The sequence below is a fragment of the Tachysurus fulvidraco genome, chromosome 8, assembly GCF_022655615.1.
Source record: "Tachysurus fulvidraco isolate hzauxx_2018 chromosome 8, HZAU_PFXX_2.0, whole genome shotgun sequence".
In the NCBI taxonomy this organism is placed as follows: Eukaryota; Metazoa; Chordata; class Actinopteri; order Siluriformes; family Bagridae; genus Tachysurus; species Tachysurus fulvidraco.
Genome location: NC_062525.1, coordinates 9914410 through 9934655, shown reverse-complemented (window position 1 = coordinate 9934655; position 20246 = coordinate 9914410). Strand labels below are relative to the sequence as shown.

The 20246-nt window shown below is 37.1% G+C and overlaps 1 protein-coding gene across 15 annotated transcripts in view; it reads left to right on the top strand.

The window, feature by feature from the left end:
* Positions 1 to 9209: 9209 nt before the first annotated feature.
* The window catches only part of nrxn1a (neurexin 1a), a 157272-nt gene continuing 146235 nt past the window's right edge, over positions 9210 to 20246 (top strand). For 13 of the 15 annotated variants that reach the window (XM_047817461.1, XM_047817460.1, XM_047817457.1 and 10 more), the window contains exons 1-2: positions 9250 to 9625; positions 13385 to 14667. In XM_047817461.1, the coding sequence (XP_047673417.1) occupies positions 13956 to 14667 (712 nt within the window). In that variant the 5' untranslated portion in view covers positions 9250 to 9625; positions 13385 to 13955. Of the gene's footprint in view, positions 9626 to 13384; positions 14668 to 20246 lie in introns of all 15 variants that reach the window. The other 2 variants (XM_027177427.2, XM_047817462.1) reach the window with 2 other exon arrangements.

Below are 20246 nucleotides of genomic sequence, written 5' to 3'. Positions count from 1 at the left end.
GAGCAGAGAACAGGAGCAGAGAGCAGGAGCAGAGAGCAGAGAGCAGGAGCAGAGAACAGGAGCAGAGAACAGGAGCAGAGAGCAGAGAACAGCATACACCAAACACCAAAAACGACCAACAACATTGAAGTGAACAGACAGAGTATATATGGTGAACGAGAACCAATCACAAAACAGAGACAGACAAGGACTAAGACAAAACACCTGGGGAAGAGATTGAATGTAATTAGTGTCCATGGTAACAGATAGGTGGGCGGGGTCAACAATTAACATCAGGGAGAGACGCAGACAGAAACAAGGGGAAACAGACAGACACGTTACAGTAGAACTGAGAATCTGGGAAAATGTTCATGAATTAAAGATCTTTTATAGTACAGATGAAACTACTAAAGTACTGTAGCATTCACACATCTCTTAAAACTAGGAACTTGTTTATCCATGTTTATTTATGTACCCACGGCCAGAAAATATGACCTTATTTATTTATTTATTTATCTATCTATCTATCTATCTATCTATCTATCTATCTATCTATCTATCTATCTATCTATCTATCTATCTATCTATCTATTTATTTATTTATTTACAATTTTTTAAAATAAATACAGCTTGTTACTGTATTTCTAGTGAAGTACATTATAAAAGCCACTTGGACAGACACCTATTAAAGTCATATTTACTAAAGTTCATTCTTTGGTCTTTAAAATTAAATCCACATGCCACTGGGACCTTTTTTATTCATTTTTTATTCATTCGTCAATGTTAAAACAGGCTGTACCCGGACACGGAATTTATTTATTTGTTTTTGTTGGATAATAGGCATCCTGCATGCTCAAATAGGATCCTTTATTTACTGTTTACATATTTATAAACAATTAAATCTGCTAGACAGTACAGCAACATGGGAATACATCTAATTTATCTGTGCTTACTGATGTATAAATTCACTGCCATCTGAACAGCTTCATTAAAATGTCAGGGATGTTATGTGGTGACTTTGGTAGAGTCAGCCATGGATATAAAATATATTTACCACTGCTATGATTTGCAGCGCTGTTCATCTTTTAATCAAACAGCCTTAATATTTCCATATAAACGTACAATATATTCTATAGCAAGAGGAATGTCAATGAATGTTTAATAGTACTACTTTGCGATCCCATAAATGCTCTTATACAATCACCTAGTAAACACAGATGCTTTTACTTCTGGATAACGATATAGCAGAACAGTGGAAGTTTTAGAGAATGGTAGGATATAAAAGAACAAAAAAAAAACCTGCTAACTTTTATTGTAGAGGAAGGATTTTTTTTTGTAGCTGAGTAATGAGGATAGAAGCTGTATTGTTAAATTGAATACCAAATTTGCAGTGATTTATTTGATAATTAAACAAAGGCTAGTTATGCAATGTAGTGGCAATATACTAAACTCCTATTAGATACTTGTCATCTTCTTATCATATATTCTCCTCTTAGTCTTTCTATTTGATTATTTTTAATCGACATGTACAGTATGCTACATTACACTGCAGATGACAGCAAAGGAAAAGAAACACAATCTCAGTCTTCATTTCTGATTTTCGGGGCTACTAACAAGTAGGTGTGTGTAAAGACTTTTTTTTGTAGTGTCTAGGGCTGGGGAAATTCTCTTCTTCACCCGAAGATTGCTCACACAATCTGGCTGCAAATGAAGCAATAAATTCATAATCAAAACTTAAGAAGAATAAACAGTCCAACTTAGCCAACAAGTGACATGATCACCCAACTTGCACTGAAGTTCCATTGATCTTCTGTGTCATTATATACATTTCATTAATGTTTCTCTTCTCAACCTTTGTCAGATCATATTTCAGCCTGTCCCCTCATCTGGCCTTTGTTCAATCACATTTCATCGCTTGTTGTGCACATATTCTTCACCATGTAAGTTTTCTATTCTTGCTTTTGCAAACTTCCAAAAAAGATCATGTTTTCTCTCCTTAGATCGTTGGAGTTTTTCCACGTTGCAAAGCCCATAGCTTCTCTATACTTTTTACTTCATTTCACTCTGAATCTTTATCTCTCGCTAAAGCTTATGACGCTTTATCATTAAGCCTACTCTAGGTTTCTTGTTTAAAACCTATTTTCTGTATCTCTTCTATTCTAAAGTCATAATGTTTTTTGTAAGTTTATTCTATATTGTGTGATTATCATACTATATCCTAATCTACAATGATGCACTGTGATGCCTTGCTTGTAAAAGAGATTTTTTTTTTTACATGTACTGTATCTTACCATAATAAACATTTAATCAGATTCCTATTACTTTGTATTATGTGAGTTCTCTTTGCCCAAAAAATGAACCCATGTATTCTTTGCTAGTTTTGGGCTTTTCCCCCTGATTGTAGAATCTTAAATTTACTTGCTTTTTTTCGCAATCCATCTGGGGTAACTGCCTGTACTTCCTCTGTGTACTGCTCACCGGCTGATAAATTTTGTTTCATAATATCAAAAAAATTTAGTTTTAAGAATAAGGGTCAGATTTTTACTTTATCTATCTCGGCTATATGTTCAGACAGCGTACATGGATTCAGAACTCACTTTAATCTTCAAGATTTGAAGAAAATTATTTAGATAAAGAATTTTAATTGTAAATTGTACATGTATGTACAACACTCCACTTTTCACACAAGATGTTATACTAATCAATAATGCAAAGTACAAACATTTTCACTCATTTATAGAATTTTTTTAAGTATACAATACAATATTTGTTGCTATGTTTAAATATAAAAAAAAATCGATGACAAGAGAGAAAGGGAAAGCTGCATCTACAGGGTTTGACCTTGAAAATATTATATAGTAGCTTGAAAGGACATCTTATTTCTGTCTTTTCTATTACATTCACCCAGTGTGTACAGAAGAATCATCCTTCTTTTGCTGTCTAATGCTGACAAGACTATAAAGTGTGGGCCGTTGGCTGTCATGGGACACTATCTGTCACTCAAATGTGTTAGTAGTCATTTCCTCCTTCCATGCCTTGCCTGTCTATGGAGTATCTGATAACTTCATTAGACTGAGACATGCTTTTTCAGTCAATATATCGTATGTACATGGCTGGAAGTTTTTTTGGTCTCGCTGTTCTACAGACAGCGTCTAATCCACTCCCGTTCATTTGTCTATCTAAGAATATTGGTCCTGTGTGTGTGATGTAGGTGGTTTAGTGCAGGACACCTGTTAACTCATTCCTCACCATCACCACCTATGCACAGACCTTGTGCGAGCAGCGCACCTCCCCACCCCTCCCTGGCCTCAGGTCTTTGCCGGGCCTCCTTTGATTGTAGTGTTTAATGAGAGGCAGCCACTGCAGAGAGTGCAAGACAGGAAATCCATAACCCAGAGAACAGTAAACCCTTCCAGCCATTAATCACTGACAGCACTGCTCCTTCATGGCCTTCACCACTGACAAAAGCATGCCTTTTTATCATGGTTGGGAACGCACACCACGCCAAAACACAACACACAACAGACTTGATGCCTTTTCCCGTTAAATATCCCACAAACCGCTTTTGCCTTCACTATTATACATATATGTATCTTGAAATTATCCAATTAAACACGCTGCCTGAAGGGACGTGTTCTATGTCGAGTCAGCCTTCAAGAGGATATAACTGGAAAGAAATCCACTCATCTGTCTTCTTGTGCAGAATGGTATGTTATCAGAATAGTGTATTAATAGTACATTAGCATTCAGCCACACTCCACTTGTGGTTTAAATGGGTTTTTCAGCACAACTGGAATGTAAATGTACTGAGGATAGCATATGAAACTCTTTAAATATTATAGCGTGTTAGCTCATGTTATAATCTGGGTCTAAGTTTATTATTATTATTATTATTATTATTATTATTATTATTATTATTATTATTATTATTATTATTATTATTATTATTATTATCACTACTACTAGAACTGCTGCTAGAACTGCTTCTCGTACTATTCTTCTTGAAACCAGATTTTGTGTACAGTGGATTTATAGTGCAAATAGACTTTTATTTCCTTGGGGCACTTGGACACTATTGGAAACAAGAATTCAGGCCATATCTCAGCAATATGTTTAGGTATTTAGACCAGACTACCCAAATACTTTAACATTTGTAGGCGACTAGGGATGCTTCTGCCATTTCCTGAGAAACAGCTTCAAAAAAGGAATCACTTGAATCACAATTTACTTCAAAACAAAAAAAGAAAGGAGGATCTTCATCACATGTCAATGGAAGGTGCTTCGATTCTTTATTTGCCCCTAAGAGCTATTGTGTTGACATTTTTATTTGTTGCTCATGACATATTTATTTTTGCACTTGTTGTTTGTGTCTTCTAATTAAATATGTTGACAGATCTACAATTTTTACACCTAGGATTATAATTGATATTTCAGTGAGATTGAAGTCAACAGTTGTTGTTCAGACTAATGTTCCATTTAAAATGCAGTAAACTATCGAATCTGACACATACAGCATCTCCCAAAGTATTCTCTCCATGTAAATATTATACGTCAGTAGAGAATTCCCCAGAAGCACTCCAGCACTAAGATCACACAGCGAGTCATTTTGAGACTTCTATATTTCTCAGCTTCCACTTTGATCTTTTATCACAGAAACATGTTGTAAAACACCCTTTAGTGTAGAATGTTTTGATCTGTCCAAAATGTTTAAAAAAGGAGGCAGCAGAATGATAGTGAAAAGGAATTGTGTTGTACTGAAGAAATGATACATCTCCTCCACTGCAGCTGCTGAGAAATGTTTGCCAAATCTGATTACTGCATTCACCTGATGTCAGCCTGCCACCTATTTTTTTCTGGAAGTAAACAATGTTAGTGGCAGATAAGGCCCTACGCCCTTCTTTGAGTACATTTCAAGACAATTCCACAATAATGTAAATGTGTCCTTCTGCCTCCGGTGACCTATTATACACGATGTACATGATGGAAAATATCAGAGGAGATTTAAATTTTCGATTATCTGATGAGAGAAAGACAAAGGTCTACATAACAATCAAGCTCAAATGCACTGTACTGTGTAGACGTCATCCCCATAGGACTCATGGTCATGTTCCATTGGCTCAGCTGTATTGCATAAATTGGATGGCTGCAATGATACAGTAGCTTAGTCTTTGTGGATTTTCCTATTACAGGATTGTCCAAGCTTTTTATTTTTCAATTTGTTTTATTGCTTGTTCCTAAAGGCTCAATTTAAGAGCACTTGCTGGCTTTGGTTCCTGGAGCATGATGAAATTCTTTTACCAATATACCCTGTAATAGTGTTTATGCCTCTAAACCCACTTTCATAGTGAAAATCTTGGTTAGAGCCTCTGAAACCGATTATTAGAACTGAGATTTGCAATAGTAAGAAATTCATGTCTTTAGTAACCAACTCATTCTGTTTCAGGTTGCAACCTAGCCAGATTATGGATTCCTTGGAGGAGACAAACTCATTCGCATTTAACAACGAATACCCATAAAACCAGAATACTCAGCAGAAACCCACACAGAGAGACTATGCGAAATTCCACACTAAGTTTAAACCAATCAAACTATGGCCCCTGGAATTGTGGGTCAGGAATTGTACATGCTCCACCACCATCTTACCATGCAATAGTAACAATGCTAATTAAAAGGAAAAAAAATGTACAGTAGCCCAGGTGCATATAATTATGCACACCCACTCTTTCTTACAAGAACATTTATGATCCATTGTATTGTAAGGGCATCTCCTGTGCACAGCATGCTTCAGGTAACCCACACAGCTGTTTTATTTGGATTCAGGTCTGGGCTCTGTATAACTCATTCAAAAACATTCATCTTCCTTTGGTTAAGCCTTCTCAATGTTGATTTTAATGTATGCATGGGTCATTGTTTTGCTGAAATGTAAACTTCCTTTACATCTTTAGATTACTAGCAGACACCTGAAGGTTTTGCCCTAAAATAGTTGATATTTGTTGCTGTTCATGATTCTTGATAAATTCCCAGTTTAGGGTGAAGAAAAATAGCCTTAAAGCTTGATGCTGCCACCAGCATGCTTCAGTGTTATTATGGTGTTCTTTTGGTGATGTTCATTTTTTGTATGCACATATCTTTTAGAATAATTGAATTTGTATACCTTTTGGAATTGTTTTCATCAGACCATGACACATTTGCCACATGGTTTGGGGTGAGTTGGTTGAGTTTAAAGTTTTTGCTGAAAAAGGGCTTTCGTCTAGCTACCCTACCCCATAACCCAGACATGCTAAAAACTCCTTGGTAGCCTCCTTGCTATGTTTGTCATTATATAAATTTTGATGTCCTGTTCTTGGTAATGTCACTGTGGTGCTCCATTTTCTCTGTAAGTGATGAATTTATTTTATACCCTTTTTCTGATCAGTAGTTTTCAACAATTAAGCCACCATGCATGCAATTGAGCCACCATCATTTATAAGCTGTTTGCAGTCCATGACTTCAGCAGTGAGATTAAGTCAAGAAAAGTGACTGAAATTCTACAAAAATAGCTGACCTTCATTTTGGGTTAATCAGAATAATTTCCCCAGTTAGAAAAGAGTATGCACATTTATGCAACCAGATTATTGTAACTTTTCCCCCCAAAATGTTTAGTTTATTTGTTTACTGGGGCAATACACATTAATAAACATGGCTTAAACATCACCCTAAAAACAAAACCAGAGCATCTTACAAACATGTACACACCCACTGAAAAATATAAATAAAAAAAGTAAATACAAGAAAATACTAATACTTGATACTCTTAATACCTTTTATTTCACATAAACTACTGAGCAAAAGTAATGATTTGGATAATACAGCCTGCTTTTATGACAATAAATTTGAAATACCTTTTTATTTAGACAACAAAACTATGCAACCAAGTATGTTTGGTCATGTGTGTCATCATCACATATAAAACAGTTATATGTGCTTTCTGTACATTATTGTATCTTAACCAATCACCACAGGCTGTAATTCACATGTGTCCTGTGACAGGCTGTTTAGTGAGATCAGAGTCTGTCACATATGCCAAACAATTGCCAAAGGCTTATCATACAGGTGTCTACATTATAAGTTATCAAAATAACATGAGCGGTTTTGTTTTTGTAGAATTACTACAAAATATGATAAGCCTAAATGATATTGTATATGCATATTTTGTATATTTTATATGGTTTCTGATTTTTTCTGACTCCTGTCAAATGAATGTGATGTATTTAATAAGCAGTGTACAGTATATTATGTGAAATGCCATAGAAAGAAGCATTGAGGAAAAGTTAACAGGGTCCTATTGTATGAGGAAATATGCAGGTACTGCAGTAGGGACTGCTATTAAAAGTGTTTTCATATGTGAAGTGATGAGTCACATAAAAGTGCCTCAGAAGTGAAAATGAATGTACTATATTTCTAAAGACTAAAGTGAAATTTATCAAAAGCAGGTACATTCAATACTAGAAATTTTTTTTAGTAAAATATTTGGTGCATTCAAAGCAAAGATAATTCTAATAAAGACAGAGATAAATATAGACAGAGAATGAGGCCAAATCGGGTTTTATTGTTTCATCTAAAGTGATGTTTAATTTGTAGGCTATCTTTCATTAAGCAATGGTAAGTGACGTGATTTTAATGCAGAACCAGGAACAAATGATCATTGCAATGATATATGCAATAGACAAGACAAAAATCCCCAACATTATAACATGATATTGTGAACAAAGTGTATGTTTTGGAATGAAACACACATTTTGGAGATAATTAAACAGCAGGGAATTGAAGGGGTTGTCTGTAGGGATGTCTCAGTAGGCATCATCCTTTTATAATGATCAAATCTGTTAATGATTCTATATCATGTACGTTGTGAAGCTCAGAACTATATACACTACAGAGCAGTGGCAGTGAAATAGAAGAAAGACAACGTTTCATGGTAAAGCTAGACATATTTTTCAATGAAATAATATTTTGAAACTGCTTAAGTTTTCTTGTATGAAAAAAATGCCATCTCAGTATATTGAAGCCCAGCCACCAGGTTAAAGTAATTGCATTATATTGTATAAATACATATGCAGTAGTAAACCTGGTTTCTTTAACTTTTTACCTTTTCTATATTACTGCTGTAAACTCTATGTCTCATGAATAGAATGTAGCTTTTGTGAGTATCAGAACAATGGCAGCTAATGGCAAAATCAGCAAAGTGAAGCCCACATTCAAACAGCTGAGTAAACCAATGGACTCTGATAATACAGCCTGTTGTTTCTACAAGAGATTTGAGACACTTATTTATCCTATTAGAAGACAAAGGAAGGTAGCTAAGCTTGTTTTTTCAAGTGCAGCGTAATCATATTTAAACAGTTATATGTGCTTTCATTAGCATTTCTCTTTCTATTCATCACTGCCTTACAACCAATAATAGCATGCTTTAATTCATGTGTACTTTGTATAGATGTATAGTCTATATGACTGTATAGATAAAAATATTAGCCCAGAACTGGCACAGCTTATGCGTTAATCAATAAATTATTGTCAAATTACAAAAAAGAGACAATACTGTGAAGATTTACCAAAAATAGTATTTTTTATAGACATGTATCTGAGGCTTTGAATGGACTTTAAACTAAGGATCAGAACATTTTGTGAACTGAAAATATTGTATTATTAAAATTTGCTTTATGACCTTTCTAGCACCTTTTCTCTGCTTTCTCTGGTCATTTGTTACTTAAATGTTGCTTATGTGTCTATAGAAACAGTGAAAACTTACAAAACAAGACCACATGCCCCATAAAGCATGTATTGATATGTAAAAAGATAAGAGGTGAATAGTTGCACCAGTGACAGTCAGACTTACCCTACATAATGACCTCAATTGATTTCCACTAAAACATTTGCAACTCTTTACTATGCCAGACATTTCATTGCACAAAACGACAGCTTCTGTAGAGGCCCCTAATTAAACCTCAGATGTAGTTTTCACTTTTGTGCTGGGTAATTCAAACATTATGATTTTTTTTCCCTAATAAGTTTTTTCAAATCATCGTTCTGAAAAAAAAAAAAAAAGGAAATAAAAGAACAGGAAATAAAAGAACAGGATGATGAGGGGAAAAAAAACAACAAAAAACTGGACACGCCTGAGCTGGTAGACAATATTCTCGGCGCTGTCCGTGGTGCTGCAGCAACCACGCCCCTCCCAGCTTTCCGACCCCGCCCACCTCCATCAGACCTCTAATGGAGCAGATCACGTGACTGCATGTCTCCGTGTGCTGACGGTGCCTGGCGAAGCTCGGCTGAGAAAACACCTCGACCGCAAAACACCGTGCGGGATCTTCTCTTTTACATCCGTGCGAAGTGTAAATAATTTTGTACCGAATGAACTGTTTTGTACACGATTCTAATGCGGTATTATTGGCTCTAAATTTCTAAATCCATCTGCACTTTTAGGGGGATCCGCATACAAAATTGCGCCTCTCTGATTTCTTTTGCGTTTCCGAAGCTGTGGTATTTTTCAGCCAGATTAAAAACAAAACGAACACAGAAAACAATCCAGATTGATGCGGAGATCTACACGCCTCGTCGCTGAAGCTGGCATATCAAAGGATCACACGATGGACTTTGTCTCAAGGTAAAAAGCACTTCCGTTTGCATTTGTCTCAGGTTGTGTGCAGTTGTTTTTCAGCACTGTGCTTTCTCAAGAGAAATGTCTCCGATCTCCATCCAGCCAAACGCATGGCAGAGTAGTGTCAGAGCTGTGTTTTATTAACTCTGGCTTGTATGTATTCCAATCCTCACTTTACAGTGTTTTTTTTACGACCGACATGTGTAGTTTTGCGCATTAATTGACGAAACCATATATTTCCCTGCTCTCCATCATTTGTTATCTATCGTACAGCAGCAGCTCCCAGACAGAGGCAGGCTGAGAGATCCAGGGCTTTGCACTCTCTTTCACCTAAAGATGTAGAATTGACTAATCCACCTGCACTGATTTCAATCAGAGCATATGAGACATTTACAACACCCGGTTCTGTTTTGTATAACGGTTATTTTCAGAGACGCTTCACAACGTGTGCATGACGCAATTTCGTGAGAATTTTGGACCACACGCGTTTCCGTTATGATATTTCAGAAAAACGCTCCGTTTCGTTTGTTTCATTTAATCAGACACGTATTTAAATCCTACACGTATAACCACTTAGTCACCAGTGCACGGACATTACTGCTGTTTCTAAGAGTTAAGGCGTCTCGTGTGTGTGTGTGTGTGTGTGTGTGTGTGTGTGTGTGTGTGTGTGTGTGTGTGTGTGTGTGTGTGTGTGTGTGTGTGTAATGGCGCGTCCTATGCTTTATGGGGGCCATCGGAAAGACTGGACTCTGATCTCGCTAAACAGCCGCCGTGTAAACCTGACACAGTACACACGGGAATTAAAGCGCGTAATGATTGGCTGGGAGGCGGTGACGGACAGCCCGAGGGCAGGACAGCATGCGGTGCCGTTATGCGGGACTTAAACGGGAGACAAACACACATGCGCGCACGTACTAACGCGCGCTGTGTCCAAAAGGTCGAGGTCTAACTTTGACCAGAACACTTAAGAAATATCCGGATACGAGGCAAAATTTAAACATCTAGCTTTAGTTGTTAGAAAACAAGATACACTGCCATACTAAATGACAGACAATACAGTGCGCCACTAGAGGTTACCATAGTTACTAGAGGTGGCGTAATGTTTTCTAAGATTCTACACTAGTTTCCTTCACTAATATAAAACTAAATGTACACTGTTTGCAGCGTATTGCTCTGTCTAAACGTTTCTCTACTGCTAGAAAACGTGAGGGGAAAAGTGGCACTAAGTTAAAGGTGAAGCAGAATCTCTAAGCAACCTGTATGGTACAAAGCCCCTGGAGTCTATCAAGCTTTTTTCCTTTTCACTAGTGGATATTTCCGTAAGATTGAGAGAGAGAGAGAGAGAGAGAGAGAGAGAGAGAGAGAGAGAGAGAGAGAGAGAGAGAGACACGTAGCAGTGACGCATTTGGAATCTCTCTTTATATGCTGAGCATAATTGCATTAGGAGCTAACACATTTGTCCATTTTCTCCTGTTGCTAATGAGCAACTAGCTCCTAAATGCAACATATATCATGTTTTTTTTTTTGTATTTTTTAAAGGTAACTGTAAAAAAATAATTAATAGAAAACCTGAAAACTCATATACAATCAATAATCATGTGAACGTGACTTCACAGCTATGTGTATTATTAACATAGTTTTATTAATTATGTAGGCTATGTTAAAAAGTTAAAGTGTTCATTTTAAAGTGTTAAATAGAAAAGCTGATTTGTTTTTGAACAGTGTAACTGAATAGTGTTAATTCTGAGGAGCCTTTATACAAAAGTGAATTTAAGACAATTAAATGACCAAAAATACCAAAATATCTCAGTAGAATTTTATTTATATATATATATATATTCCCTTCAAACACGTGAGTAATGCATTTGTGAATGCATTCATCACATAAGCTGTGAAATGTAGAGTACAGACTGTGGGGTGTAGAGTACAGACTGTGGGGTGTAGAGTGTAGAGTACAGACTGTGGGGTGTAGAGTGTAGAGTACAGACTGTGGGGTGTAGAGTGTAGAGTACAGACTGTGGGGTGTAGAGTACAGACTGTGGGGTGTAGAGTGTAGAGTACAGACTGTGGGGTGTAGAGTGTAGAGCATAGACTGTGGAGTGTAGAGTATAGAGTATAGACTGTGGGGTGTAGAGTATAGAGTACAGACTGTGGGGTGTAGAGTATAGAGTACACACTGTGGGGTGAAGAGTGTAGAGTATAGACTGTGGAGTGTAGAGTATAGAGTACAGACTGTGGGGTGAAGAGTGTAGAGTATAGACTGTGGGGTATAGAGTACAGACTGTGGGGTATAGAGTGTAGAGTATAGACTGTGGGGTATAGAGTGTAGAGTATAGACTGTGGGGTATAGAGTGTAGAGTATAGACTGTGGGGTATAGAGTGTAGAGTATAGACTGTGGAGTGTAGTGTACAGAATGTGGAGTGTAGAGTATAGACTGTGGAGTGTAGAGTACAGACTGTGGAGTGTAGAGTATAGGGTACAGACTGTGGGGTGTAGAGTATAGGGTACAAACTGTGGGGTGTAGAGTGTAGGGTACAGACTGTGGGGTGTAGAGTGTAGAGTATAGACTGTGGAGTGTAGAGTATAGACTGAGGGGTATAGAGTGTAGAGTATAGACTGAGGGGTATAGAGTGTAGAGTATAGACTGTGGAGTGTAGAGTGTAGAGTATAGACTGTGGAGTGTAGAGTGTAGAGTATAGACTGTGGAGTGTAGAGTATAGAGTACAGACTGTGGAGTGTAGAGTATAGAGTATAGACTGTGGAGTGTAGAGTATAAAGTACAGACTGTGGAGTATAGAGTATAGACTGTGAGGTATAGAGTGTAGAGTATAGACTGTGGAGTGTAGCGTATAAAGTACAGACTGTGGGGTATAGAGTGTAGAGTATAGACTTCAGGGGTTTGTGGTATAGAGTACAGACTGTGAGGTATAGAGTGTAGAGTATAGACTGTGGAGACTGTAGCATATAAACTACAGACTGTGGGGTATAGAGTGTAGAGTATAGACTGTGGAGACTGTAGCATATAAAGTACAGACTGTGGGGTATAGAGTGTAGAGTATAGACTTCAGGGGTTTGTGGTATAGAGTATAGACTGTGGAGTGTAGAGTATAAAGTACAGACTGTGGAGTATAGAGTACAGACTGTGAGGTATAGAGTGTAGAGTATAGACTGTGGAGACTGTAGCATATAAAGTACAGACTGTGGGGTATAGAGTGTAGAGTATAGACTTCAGGGGTTTGTGGTATAGAGTACAGACTGTGGGGTGTAGAGTGTAGAGTATAGACTGTGGAGACTGTAGCATATAAAGTACAGACTGTGGGGTATAGAGTGTAGAGTATAGACTTCAGGGGTTTGTGGTATAGAGTACAGACTGTGGGGTGTAGAGTGTAGAGTATAGACTGTGGAGACTGTAGCATATAAAGTACAGACTGTGGGGTATAGAGTGTAGAGTATAGACTTCAGGGGTTTGTGGTATAGAAACTTCTCAGCTCCTAAGCATCTTTAGTTAACACTACAAATTTTAATGATTTAAACTTTTTTCACTGGTTAAACCATTCAAAAAATAATTTATAATAATAATAATAATAATAATAATAATAATAATAATAATAATAATAATAAATGAACTAAATGTTGGCTGGTCATTATTTATCACTGTTGGTCATACCATTATTTACCTGAGTGTTTTCCATACATGTGTCATAAATATTCTATTTCTAAATTTAAGAATTCATTTTAAGAAGTTTGTTTCTTATTCTTTTCAGATTGCGGATCAGTATGACAAACTGGATGTGATTAGCGAGATTGTGAGCACTGAAGGCCCTACGGGGGCCTGAATTTTAACCTCACTTTGAGAAGTTTCTTTTTTCTTATTTGCATGATACTTGGCCAACACAATGACTATTAGTTAATCTATTTATTTGACCCATGGTGGCCTAATTTACTTGAAAGCACCGTGTATATATGTGACTTCCTGTGATGGATACCTTGATAAATGCTCAACTACAGTCTGTTAATATTCCATTTAAGGAATCTCAAATCTGCCTACATTTTTAGTAGATTTATTTAGAATTGTTCATATTTTAGCTAAACATTTGCTACATTGATTACAGTGGCTAATACTCCAGTTATACGCTGTTTACATTCACTAAGATTATCCAAATCGCAAGCCTTCTGTTTTTTTGTTTTTTTTTTTGAGAACAATGAGTAAAGGAAAATTAGCACGAATTTGTAGCTGTCACAAAGAACCCATTTCAGTTTTAAGACTGTAAAACTAAAACAATTAATTATATACCATTTTAGATTAGTCTTGTTATCACTTTTTTTGAATTCACCATGATCTTCTCTATGCGCAGTAGTGTGCATATAATTTGGATAGGCATGCTGGTTTGTTGCCTGGTTGACATAGGGGCTAGCATGGAGTTCACTGGTGCTGAAGGCCAGTGGGCGAGGTTTCCAATGTGGAATGCTTGCTGTGAAAGCGAGATGAGTTTCAACATGAAAACAAAAAGCTCACACGGACTTTTAGTGTACTTCGACGACGAGGGATTCTGTGACTTCTTGGAACTTTTGCTTCATAACGGTAGACTCAGTCTGCGCTTCTCGATCTTCTGTGCCGAGCCTGCTACTGTACTGTCCGATACTGCGGTCAATGACAGCCGCTGGCATGCAGTTACGGTGCGCAGGAATTTCAAAAACACCACTTTAATTGTGGATGAAGAAATCAAGTGGGTGGAAGTGAAGTCTAAAAGAAGGGACATGACTGTTTTCAGTCATTTATTCTTAGGGGGGATACCTCCAGAACTGCGATCAGTAGCCCTGAGGCTCACGTCTGCGTCCATCAAAGATCAGGTTCCATACAAAGGATGGATAACCAATTTGAAGGTGAACAGTTCGGAGCCGACGATAATTGGTAGTGAGGGGATCAACAGTGACATTTGTGAAGCAGACCATGTTTGCCTGAATGGGGGAGTGTGCAGCATTGTCAACGACGAACCCATCTGTGACTGCTCCGAAACAGGGTTCCAAGGGAAAGACTGCAGTGAAGGTAAGAGCCATTGTTATATTGTTGAAATTATTATTCTTAAATTGTTGTCTTTTGTTTGCCCCCGACATAGCCCTTTTCTTTATTTTGTTTTTAATACATTTGCACTAGTACCTCTGACAGAAGTGCATGTAACATCATGTTTGTTTCAGGCCTCCACTGTGGCCATTGTTCATGTTACATCACATGTTTAGATCAGCACTAAAGACCATTGTTAAGAGCAATAAGCATTTTTGTTGCTACAGCTTCTGCAGAGTGTTCATAATTCTTAAGACGTTATTATCGAATTGATTATCAATGATTCTTAGAATTCAATAACGAAATGTCACACATAGATCTAGTATATGGAAATGAATATCTAGCAGGAAATATGAAGGTACGGTGGAAATAATCCCTCAGTATCACACACAATAATGCACATAAATCCAAAAAAAAAGTGATGCAGTAAAAGGATTGAAGTAATATACAGTATATGGGAAGTTCTAAAGCTGGAAAAGAGAACAAACAAAAAAAAACCTTATAACATAATTCCCAGTGAAAAAGATACTGGAGTAAAACATTTATAAAATGACTCCCTGTCTTTTATCAAATCGCTGTCCTTGTTCTGTCCCTTCCTTGGTTATCAGTATTATTATTATGGTAGACATTTCTGTAGACATTTCAGTGTTTTTAGGCTGTTCTGGTTGGTGTCCAGTTATTGTCCCTCTTTGGCTTCCAATTACACTTTCGAAATTTGTTCCATCTTCTGTTTTTCCTTTTGGGCAATCCTCTCTGTTGATGGCTTCCATATCGGTTGTGTCTCAGGCTTGCGACATGCTATGTTGCCAAGGAAACTACATACCCACAGTGTAAATCTTGGCCTAGTAATCCAGAATGGGGACTGTACATGCGCTTCTTTTGTGAAAGGATTGTTCTCTGAAAATGAAAGTACAATTTGATGTTGCTGTAAAGGGTATTTTGAGCTCTCAGCATGGTATCGGAGCTTCATCAGCATAATAAATGGAGGATGTGCTGGTGAAATTGGGTGTGTTAGGGAAAATTTGCATACCACACTGTGACACACAATGTGGGATGACACATAAGCATTTTGTACACATAACACAAACTACCTTGAGACTGACAGTAAAATCATGATTCACAAAATTATTCAGTGTTCAGTTTTGCTATTTGAGACCCAGCATTTGGTCTTTGCGTAATGCAAAGAATAATCCATATGGCTGACAATAGTGGCTGCTTTTAGTACTGAATGAGTAAGTATGAATGAATCGTTAAAGAGTAGCATGATGATTTAATTTCAGAGATATTTCAGTGTCATTAAACTATGCTTTAAATCATCAAATTGAAATGCAAATGCCTTAGTTAATAGCACACCAAGAGCTTTCAGAATATTAGAGTCATACCTCATTACAGATTGAAAGATTGGCTTAGATGATGCCAAAGAACCATAAGAATAGTATCACCTTTTCCTTTATCTTGTACAATATATGAATATGATGGGCCATTGTTGCTATTGTTATCATGCTTTTCAAGCTAGGAAAGAGAACAGAAATACATTATACTTTATTCCTAGTGATAAAGATGCAGACGTAAAACATTCATTAAATGACTCTATGTCTTTTAAAGCATCTCTATCCTTATTCTGTCCTTCCTTTGGTTATTAATTATTGATGCAAGGGCCTTGAGCTGATAGAGAAGAAGGAGAAAGCATCTGTTGTCTCCACCTCCTATGGAGAAATGATGGTTTTCATCCTTATAGGCAAAGGCATCATTCAGAGGCCACCAGGTGGATTGTCTGGTTCTGTTTACAGTACGGAAGAAAATAGGTGGTGTGTGCATTTAATGTTTCCGATCTCAATGTACAAATGCTCAGTTATGCTCTCGACAGGCAGTTGTGGTAATGATATTCTTTAGTGAGGCAGGTGTTGGGCTCGCAGTGGGAAAGACAGCCCACACTTCAGAGAATAACAGTACTACACTTAATAAGATATTTTTGTGCTGCTGGGAATGCTGGGAACAAGGGGTTTATTAGGACATTTGTTTATAATTAATGACTACTACTTATGCTTTTCACTTCTTTCTTATTCAAATGTAATTGCCATAAAGATATGTATTGTCTGGGCATGTAATCTGCCTCTCATCAGCACGTTTTATTCATCTAATGTGTAAAATGTGTGTTTAAAAAGGCTGTTAGAAACCTGCAGTGTTTGATATGCATGGGGCATTTGGTTGTGAATAGTTTAACCAGTGATTATTTGTTCAGGCAGCAGTTTGATAATTCAGCTCTTATCTGCTTTGTTTAAACATCATGACGGTTTTGCAGATTGGAAGGGTTTAGAGAGGTAATATGTCATATCTTAAGGCTACATAAGCTGTGTTGTTTGTGCTTACAGTATTTAAGGATTGGAGCAATTTTGCACTTGTGCAATGAGACAAGACCAAATGAAAGGTTATTTTACTCTGCATATAAATCCCACCTGAGGTATCTCTAGCTCAGAGATTTGCCACCTTTCAGATAGAGAGATGTCAAGAGTGCAAGCATTGAAGGTATGCCTAGAATGAATCTATTTGGTTAGAATTATGTATTTAGCTAACATTTCTATCTAACTCCAAATTCTCTGAGCATTTGAGGTTTAAAAACCTTGCTCACAGATTCAACCGTGGGCTGCATGGGTGTGTTGGAATTTGATCTCACAACCTTTCAGGAATCCAACGTCTTAACCATGAGTCTGCTCAGTGATCAGCGAAATAAACACTACCGAATAAATATTTTTATGTTGTCAAGACAAATGCCTCTTGGACCTGAATGAAACTAGTAGATATCAACATCTCGTTCATTTAGTGTTATATTCAAAAGTGCCAATTAGAGGTAATTCTGTATTATCAATATTATGATATTCTCATTCAGAATCTCAATCAGGTTAAACTTTATCCTCTGAATACTATGATTTGCAGTCAGACAGATACATAGCAGAAAGAGATTTTTCTAAAGTTGGTATCTAAAGCACACAGACTAAGCCTCTCTAATCTCTCAGTGATAGTGAACGAGGGTATTAGAGAACGTACTGTAAACACTGTCACATGAATGGCTTCACTTCGGATTAGATTAGTTGATGGATGAAAATGGCTATCAGTCAGTTATAGCGAAGGCTTTATATCTTTGGGGTATTTTTGGTAAGTAATTGTGATGAGTGTTCATAGTTATATGTTTGTTATCTAGTTTCTGATACTATGGTGAGTGAAAACATTCTACTATGGAGAGTTAAATGCTCTAGTATGTGGGTGTATTCAGGATAATTATAACGGATCTTACAATATTAGTAAAAGACTAGTGGGTGCGGTATATTTACACTAACATACAGTATGTATAGTAGTACTATATTTATAGTAGATTATGGTTGCCATAGCTGTTCATTTGTTTCATTTACATTTACTCATTTGGCAATGTGACTTGCAGTTTAGCTGAGTAGATGAGGGTTAAGAGTATTGCTGAAGGACCCAACAGTGGCAGCTTGGCAGTGCCATGATTTGGACCAGTCCAGAGTCCTACCCACTGAGCCAATAACGGATAAAGTGTAGCAACAGTTATTTCAGTAACAGAATGTCTTGCCTTAGGGGTCCAACATACAGTGACCATGTTTGAGAATAACGCACTCTGACAGTCTGAAAAACACACAATTGAGAAGCTGTAGTCACTTACACAGGGCACTGTATGTCCATGCGTCACAAAGTGTTTGCACCATGCCTGCTCAAGCACACAATCACACTGGAGCCATTGTATATGCTTGTGCTCTCTGTGTGTAAATCTTGTCCTTTACCCTTATATCACAGCACTTTGCATGGACAGCACTCTAAACAGGCTGTCAGTTTGATGAGAGCCTACACGTCTCTCGCTCTGCTTGGATTCTGCAGTATTAGAGTGAAGCTACATAATCCTGATATGCTAGTCAAGACAGCGTAGACCTGCCACAAAGGTTCAGAGAGGAACCGCTGTTCTCTTTCATATAGATGCAAGTGAAAATAGGATTAGCGATGTACAATGAGCTTTATGCACGTATTGTAAAAGAGATAATGGCCCCACTTAGGTAGTAGTGGTCGAGGCAAAGGGTGGATGTGAACATAAAATCAATACTGCACACTGTAAAGGATGTCTGTTTTTTATTAGTTCTCTGTGTTCATCCCTTAAATATAGTAGCTTTCCTTTTCCTAAATTTGCACACATCATTTATCGTAAAACGATTATTCAATTGTCACTTTGCAAAGATATTCCCATTATTCAAAATCTCTGTCACAAGAGGACACAGTAGGTGTAGGTCTGAGAAAACATACTCCATCCTGCACTGCAGCACCTAAACAGCTTCAAGTTTCTTTGTCATTATTTACGCCATGGCACCCTTTATGTTTCTGATTATTCATTTATTCATCAGCATTTTTGTTCTAGTGGCAGTTTTGGTGCATGCAATTTGTATTTGGTCGAGCGGAGCAGACTGCGGCGGTAAGTTTTGGGTCATTGTTCCCCTTGAGATGCAAAACAACAGAGGTAGGCCTGGATGCTTTCAAAAACACTACAAGATGATAGACGTGGCATTTTAGGGAGACTTGGATCACAGGGCCTGCCCAGAATCAGGCTGGCCCAAGGAAACAGTGGTTTGTGTTGAAAGAAAGCATGACTGTCTCTATTCTCAAGGTAATGTACATTCATTAGAGAAGGAAAAATAAGGTTAAATATAGTCAGAAAACATTAGTTCTTATGATGACTATATGCAGTAATCCATCACAGTACAGGTACTGTACATTTTATTATTACTGACTGACTGACCAGATTTGTTTTCTCTCAGTAGGTGTATGCTGCATCACCTTTTTTCTTTATCTAGCTTATGCATGGCTTATGACTAAGCAAATTATTCTCTAGAAATCATTCCGAATGTTCTGCTTTTAGATGACAGTTTTCCTTCAACATCCTTTTGAAAATATTTATCTTGAATAAACATGAATTACTTCATATAAATTCATTCCAATTTATTATGCATTAAAGCTGCATTTCCATTGAGAGTTTTTGAATTAATTCTGATATATTAACAGTTAATCATCACAAATCGATCACTCGAGTTTTGTATTCAAGTCTTTAACTTCTTGCATGTTTGTGCATGCTCTCTGACATAGAACAGTTTCAATACATGGTTAATTTGCATTAAAAACATTCTTTTACTAAGATTTTTATTTTTTTACCAAAATTATTTAAACCAGGAAGACTTATTTCAGATTTGGCTTGTGTTTGTTTTGAATTTGACTGAATTTCTACATTTATATTGAAATGTGGAGCTTCCTGGGTGTGAAAGCAGTGTTATTATGCACACGGGTGCAAAGACAACAGGGCACATTCCCTACTGCTAATGGATCCCAGCTGCTGAGATGAGGAAGTATGGGAATAGCAAAAAGGACACGACAGGAAAAAGCAAGAGTATTTCAACAGACAGACTGTAATTGGGCAAGCAATGAAAAAAGTCTCCCTGGTTGAATGTTCATCGAGTTCAATACGCTAATGACAGTTAAGAGTCTGGACCTTATTCAAAGTTAGAATCGGA